General features: G+C 48.3%; 1 protein-coding gene across 1 annotated transcript in view; it reads left to right on the top strand.

Annotated features, from left to right (window-relative positions):
- LOC134644422 (ribosomal RNA processing protein 1 homolog A-like) overlaps positions 1–6,584 on the top strand; it is a 10,209-nt gene extending 3,625 nt beyond the window's left edge. Inside the window, exons 8-16 of the mRNA XM_063497466.1 lie at positions 1–80; positions 544–650; positions 843–940; positions 1,104–1,123; positions 1,224–1,352; positions 2,449–3,425; positions 3,498–3,665; positions 3,854–3,920; positions 6,262–6,584. The exon at positions 1–80 is cut by the window's left edge and continues 117 nt beyond it. Of these exons, the coding sequence (XP_063353536.1) occupies positions 1–80; positions 544–650; positions 843–940; positions 1,104–1,123; positions 1,224–1,352; positions 2,449–3,425; positions 3,498–3,665; positions 3,854–3,920; positions 6,262–6,473 (1,858 nt within the window). The 3' untranslated portion in view covers positions 6,474–6,584. The remainder of the gene's footprint in view (positions 81–543; positions 651–842; positions 941–1,103; positions 1,124–1,223; positions 1,353–2,448; positions 3,426–3,497; positions 3,666–3,853; positions 3,921–6,261) is intronic.
- The last annotated feature ends 769 nt before the right edge of the window (positions 6,585–7,353 follow it).

Here is a 7,353-nt window from a genome sequence, read left to right on the forward strand (position 1 = left end):
ACAGGCGTCTGAAGGGGACGAGGAGGAGGAAGGAGAAGAAAAGACGATGAAGATGAAAGCAGGGAGGAAGCAGCTTAATGGTAAGTAAGCGGACGAGAAACAGGAAGTGCAGACGTGCGTTTGGTGCTGATCTTTGTTAAGCAGGTGACAGGTGTGCTTACCTGTGTCCGTGTCACCGTGGCTGCAGTAGGCAGTGTCTCCGCCCTCGCTGCTCTCAGGCACTGATGCTGATCCCTGCTAACTCTGCTCCGCGGTACCTTCATGGACTGCGTGATTTTTAACGTGCCGCTCTTCGGCGTCAGCTGATTGAAGGCAGCGCGTGACTTTCTTCTGATTTTATAGAAACGTGTTAAAATAACGTAAACGAAGCCCAAGGCAGTGACGCCGTCTCCACACAAGGAGGCGGTCAAACGAGGGCGCCGCTGCACGAGAACACGTCAGCTGTGATAAGGAACGTGGCGAGGAGGAGGAGGTGGCTGCGGTCTCCCCTCTGTCTGAGCTCAACTCTTCTAAAGTCGCTGATGGTCCTTTTTATACTTCCAGGAAACAAAACCAACGAAGAAGATGATGATGACGATGATGAGTTCCTTCACTTGGAGAACCTGGACTCGGACTCACCGCGTGATGAAGACGTTGGGCCGGTGCTGCAGGTGAAGGCCGGCGCTGGTTTTGCAGGAAGCTGTCAGAGTAAAATCAGTCGCTGTTTTAGCTCGTCGGCGTTGTCAGGCTGTGTGATGAAGCAGAACTTTAAAACCTCAAAGTATTGACATGTGATGTTAGCGATACATGAGTCTGATTATCTGAGATTTTACTTCCTGTCTGACCCCCACCCCCCGGAGTAGTTTGATTACTCTGCGCTGGCGGACAAACTGTTGGAGGTTTCCGGTCGGAGCGGCGTGCCAGCAGCCAACAGAGAGCGACTCTACAAGATCATAAAGACGTGAGTACCGCCTCCGCCGGCTCCGTCAGTTGTTCTGGGCGGAGCCTGCAGGGTTGAATGTTTGTAGAAAGCTGCAGGCTTTCTTCTTCATTGGTGTCCTCTGGTCAGTCTCACAGTAACTGTGTTCTTCTTCTCTGCCTGCTTTGGTGGTGCTGACCCTCAGACTTCGGGACCTGAGTGAAGGTATGAACCTCCATCACTGCTCCTCCACCTTTCTTCACACTCACACGTCCAAACACACAGTTAGATTCTGACCTTTGACCCCATCTGCTCCTCCTGTCAGGCGTCTTTCCTCAGGACGAGTACCCGGAGGACGTCTCCACGGACGAGGACGACGACATGTTCGGCAGCAGGAAGAGGATGAAAAAGAGAAGACGTAGCCTGGAGGAGGAGGAGCCGGCAGCAAAGAAAGGTGAGAGCAGGAAGTAGGTGTGGCTTAATGTCCAGCAGGGGGCGCCGGTGCTGGTGAGGGAAGCATTGATGATCCGGCGTTTCACTCGTTATCGTCACAGTTAAACGTAGGAGGGAGCGACCAGCGACGATTTACAAGGAAGTGATGCGATGTTTTGTTTATGTACATCCTATAAGTGCTGTGTTGCAGTATTACCTGTTCACCTGTCCTCAGGTGAACAGCCACAGAGTCACTCTGAGCTGTTTAGACTGCACCAGTAAAACCAACTGAGATTTAAAAACACGTGAAAACTGTTTAATTTTTGCTTCGGTTTGATGAAGGATTTCTTTATAGAACAGAGGACGAGCCGCACCTGTGCTGCAGGTGGTCAGCTGACCTCCACCTTACAGGTGCATGTTTCCTGCCGCTGCTTCAGCTGAGCAGGCAGGTTTCAGTCGCTTCACTTCAGGTTTCACACAAACGTCCACTGGGCTGGCTCTGGTCCCCGGACCACATGTTGGACACCTGTGTATGACAGTCACTCAGAGGCGGAGTTTGATCTAAGAGCAGAGATGATTCCAGTGCTGAACCTGAGCCAACGAGCCAATCAGGAGACAGTAAAATAAATGTTCCCGTCTTTAAGCTTTAAATCCAGTTTAGGTTCAGCTGGTTTCCATGGTGACGGTGGTCCAGTTGTTTTGGCTGATGTCAAGTTGAATAAAAAAGCGTCTCAGTGAATCTAGGGACACTCAGTCCTCTGAGTCCGTCCTCTCTGCTCACCTGTACCTGCAGCCGATGCAGGTACAGGTGAGCATCATGTCTGCGATGAGCAGATACGTGAACAGAAACCTGCTGATTGGTCGTAGCCGGGGAGCCCCGCCCTGAGGGTGGAGGAGAAAGACTGAGCTGGTCTGTCAGTTACAGAGCCTCAGCTTCTCAAGCCCTCCAACGTGCGGAGCTCAGACACAGCGGGATGTCATCTGATAACCTGTTTGGTTCGAGGTCCCTACCAGAGCGCCGCCATGCTCGCGCTCTTGAGTTTAGATCATAAAAGAAAGTCGGCGTGAAACATAACGGATGATTTTCAGTGAGTGATGATCTGTTTGTGCTTCCTCAGGGGAGAAAGAGGCGGAGCAGGACGCAGACGCCGCAGACGTGACCGCTGAAAACAAAAAGAAGAAGGACGTGAAGGCCGGCACAGGAAGCTGTGAAGCATCCAGAGAAGAATTGGCAGCGCCTCAGAGCGACACGGCGACACCTGCCAAGAAAAAGAAGAAGAAGAAGAAGAGGAAAGCTGAGGGAACCACAGAGCAGCCAGAACAGAAGCAAACAGCTCAAGAAGAAGAAGCATGGACGCCGTCAGGAACGCTCCACTCTGAGGCAGCGCCGCCACCTGACCACCAGGACCAACCACAGAAGAAGAAACAGAAAAGCACAGAGACTCCTCCCACAACAGAGCCGCAGGTTTCGTCTGCACGAAACCTCATATCAGAGAAGAAGAAGGGCGTAACGGCAGATACAGGAAGCTGTGAGGCATCAAGAGAAAACGTAAAGTCGCTGCCTCAGAGCAACTTTACGACTCCTGCTAAAAAGAAGAAGAAGAAGAAGAAGATGGCGGCTGAAGAAGCGCTGCCGGTTAGCGTGAGCAGCTCAGAGTCGCATGAGACACCTGCAGCAGGAAGTGACGCTGTAACACCAGCGAAGAAGAAGAGCGTCCCAGCTGATGAAGAGCAGGCAGCTGAGGCGCCACAGCTTGCCAAGAAGAAGACAACGAAAAAAGGAAAAGAGGAAATGACTGCAGGCGTGACCGCTGCTGAAACACCACAGAAGAAGAAGAAAAAGGATCAGCAAGAAGCTCCAGAAGAGGAGGAGGTCCAAAAGGAGGCTAAGAAGACACCAGGGAAGAAGAAGAAGAAGAAGAGCGTGACACAGGAGGCAGGTGACGCGGCGGCGTCCTCGGACAGAGAAACTCCCGCAAAGAAGAAGAAGAGGAAGATCCCCGTGGTGTTCGAGTTCGAGGCCGACGAGCTACAGACCATGAACGGCATCGCAGCAGAAGAAGAGACCGCCACCAAGAAACCCAGACGCACCAGCGTGAGTGTCTGATGAGAGACGCGGTCGAGAAGCCGCGAGGTGATCGCTCTCTAACCTGATGTTCTGTTTCAGGGTGACGTGGCCACGCCCCCGAGCAACAAAACACCACAGAAGAAGAAGAGGAAGAGCGCCGGAGGGTCACAGTCGGACTTCATCACGTTTCAGAGCAACGCCAAAGCGCCAACGCCGCTCTTCTGTAAGACTAAGGGAAGCCCGAGCACGCCGGCGTCCAGCAGGAAGGTGAGCAGAGAGAACCTCAGACAGGAAACAGTTCTGTGATGTCACAGCCGCTTCCTCTCTGAGCCACTCCCAGACCTCCAACCGCTCAGACAGGAAGTGGTTCACACTGAATAATAAAAGAATTCACAGACGTGTTGATCTCTGACTGCTGAGGTTTCACCTGCTGCTGCCTGATTCGTTTTCCACAGAAGCTTCAGACGCCAAAGTCGGACTCCAAGAAGGTGACCTTTGGCCTCAAGAACAACAAAACAGCCGGTAAGAAACTCAGCGTAGGTTATGGTTCTAATATTACAGGTGTTTTCAGCTTAATGTCAGAGTGCAGTTCAACTGTGAAGCTCACCCGATGCAGGGCTCTACAGTGCCACCAGTTTGGCCGCAAATGCGACCAAATTTTTCAGTGGTGCAACTAAAAAAAAAAAATCTTAGGTGGCACAGGTTTGACCAACTGTTCGAGTAACAAAAAAAAACTCTTCGTGTGGTCAACAACAGACACACATTATGGCCCTATCGTGGTCTAAACCAATCAGAGATAGTCAGGGGCGGGACCTCTGTAGTTGTCCCCTAGTCCTTTGTGTACGTTTGAAAGTGCAGGTGGAGAGAGAGAGGTGAGTAGCTTGAATAAAGCGACATCGATTCATTAAATCCTGAATCGACTTTTAAATATAAACGTATTTTGCCATAAACGCCAGAATCTCAGGTTAAAGCTCACAGAACTATTTCAACAACCAGCAAACAGTAAATGAGAGCAGGTAATGGACTCCACACAGAGACGTAAACACAGACCCGACGCATCAGAATCAGCTTTCTCTTTCTCGTCTTTCTCACCCGACGGCCCGTACACGGACACGCCGTCGGGGCTGAAAGCCGACAGCTCGCTGACTCTGATGCGTCGGCGGGTCCACGCTTTGTGTTTACGTCTTTTTTGCGCTCGATTCTGAGCTGCAGGTTTTGTTTTTCTCCAACCAAAATTCACCGAGCCAGCAGCAAAAGAAACTATGCTTCACGTTTGATAAACATCGTCATGAATTCTCTCTGACTTTGCTGTTTTGCTTCCACCACGATACAAACTTCCTGCACAGCTCTCTCTCTCTCTCTCTCTCTGATCTGTTTTCTGCATTATTCATTCGTTTATCACCCATCAGTCCATCGTTGTTTACAGCGCTGTCGGCCGCTGTCTTTATTTATTTATTTTTTTTACTTAAATGACCTCGGACAGGAAAGCCTCATTTCTGCTGTTCAATACTGAAGACTTTTATACTTTTTAAAATTATGCAATATTTTTAAGATTATCTGCTATAAAAATCCAGGCCAGGAAAATCTGCTTCATGTTTTTCTGTTTTATTCTCAGTTACTTTGACACAAAGGCCTCTGCTGTGACGCTCACACCTCTGATGAAGGCTCACAGTGTCAGTACTGATAAATGATCAGAATTATAATATTTCTGACTGTCTGAGTGAAAATTGAATTGAATGGATGATAGAAATCAGTGATGATACCCAGCCCTAGTGAGCAGCCTAGGCCCGACAGAGTGGATGTAGCTGTGGGTAATGAGAAAAGATGAAAAGAACGATTGATAACTTTTTTGTTAAGGCCTGATCCGTCTGAAATTCATAGCCAGCTCTGACATGGAGCCATCAGTCTCTGAGCACTGAAAAAGCAGCAGTGTGTCCAGAAAACACATTATATGCAGCGATAAATGCCCAAGTGTCTCCTCTAACACTGCCTTTCAGCAGCAAACAGGTCGTCAGAGGAGCCGAGATGATGATTAAGTTTAACATTTTCTACAATATTACCAAAGAGTGTCAAAGCACTTTAAGCACAAGCACAAGCTTGTTAGTTAATCATTTACAAATCAATATTGTCTGTATGGACAGCAATTTTCCCCCAAAAAAGTGCACATGTAAAACTGCAGTGTTAAGTGATGCAGTTGAAAAATTTGGGTGCGCCTAACTTTTTTATTTTTTAGGCGCACCAGTGCAACCATGGCAAAAAGTTAGTCTAGAGCCCTGCAGTGCCTCTGTTTATTATTATTATTATTATTATTATCATAATCATTGTCATTTTTACCATATCTGTTTTAACCATGAGGTCCGAACACAACAGCTGCCAACATCTGTAACATTTAAAATGTGCTGCAAATACAACAACAAATATAAATCCACAACATAATACACACACACACACACACACTTTTCTCTGATAAACAGTCTGACTGTATTCTGACATTATGAGTGTTTTTTCATTAAGTGATGAAGTCCAGCAGAGGTGGATCCACTTCAAAGACAGTTTCAGCTAGCAGCAGCTAGCAGCAGCTAGCAGCAGCTAGCAGCAGCTAGCAGCAGCTAGCAGCAGCTAGCAGCAGCTAGCAGCAGCTAGCAGCAGCTAGCAGCAGCTAGCAGCAGCTAGCAGCAGCTAGCAGCAGCTAGCAGCAGCTAGCAGCAGCACTCACCTGTGGTGGCATCTGTTGTTTGCTCTCCTGATGGTGTTTTGTGCTCTAACATGTTGTGGGTCTGTGTGCTTCATCACGTCTGTAGTACCAGATGTCTCTCAGTGAGTTCCTGTTGGAGTCATTTTACGTTTTCTCTGATTGGTGCAGAGTTCAGGAAGACGGATCGCAGCCTGCTGGTGAGTCCTGACGGCTCGTCACGAGTTCCCTTCGACCCGCAGCAGAAACCCAAATTCGGCGTGTTGAAGGCTCCGCCCACACCGCTGAGCGCCAACGTGAAAAGGACACCAGCCGGCAAAAAGAAGGGCGGCACCCCACAGAGCACGCCTAAACGACGAGTGGTGGCCTCGGACTTTTTCTGAGTCTTCGGTGACGGACTGCTGAGGAAATAAATTTATTTTGGAGAATTTTTATGTTCTTTGCATCTGTGTTTGTATCTGAGTGACTCGAATAAAGTTACTCGCTTCAGTTTTTCCAGATTTAGTAAGCGACTCGTCTCTGTGTGATCGAAGGACAAAAAGCTGTTCAGGAAGGTTCGCGCAACAATCACACGACACGATCATATCTGATCCTGAGAAACACAAAGCTCATGTGTCAGGATGAACACGAGTCCTGGTGAAGTTCGATCACGTCTGTGTGCCGTACTAACCTCAGAGCGCTCTCGGCTCTGCTCAGCACGACTTAGAGTGAATAAAGTCCAGGAAACAGCTGGAGTCAAACATCTGCCCTTCAGGTCCTTCCACCTGAGCTCAGGTCCAACAATGATGTCATCACAGGAAGCTCAGAGCTGGATGTTTCTGTAGTTTTAAATGAAGATGTTTTATCCTGTCTCAGCCGCTGGAGCGAAGTGTTTCCGAGCTGCTGTCTTTGTTACCGCGAGCTCCAATTCTTGAACAATATAAGATGAACCTTTATTAGTCCCACATGTGGGAAATTTGTTGGGTCACAGCACAAAGTGAAGAGTGTAAAGTCAGACGCAGCAAAAACTAAGAAAAGCAATAGAATAAGATCAAAAGAATAACATACGATATAAAATAGAACAAAATAAAAACCCGTTTTTTTTTTTTTTATTCTGTGAGCTTTTGTCAGAAAAATTAGACTTGGTGGTTTTGCAAAATGATGTTTTATTTTAACACAATTTAAAGAAATGATAGCGTTGGTGCTGCTGACAGGTGTGTTACAGAAACAGCTGCTGTGTATGGAGACCGACTCACTGCTGCCTCTGCTGGACATCAGAGGAAC

The sequence above is a fragment of the Pelmatolapia mariae genome, linkage group LG16_19 (assembly GCF_036321145.2).
Source record: "Pelmatolapia mariae isolate MD_Pm_ZW linkage group LG16_19, Pm_UMD_F_2, whole genome shotgun sequence".
NCBI classification, from domain to species: Eukaryota; Metazoa; Chordata; class Actinopteri; order Cichliformes; family Cichlidae; genus Pelmatolapia; species Pelmatolapia mariae.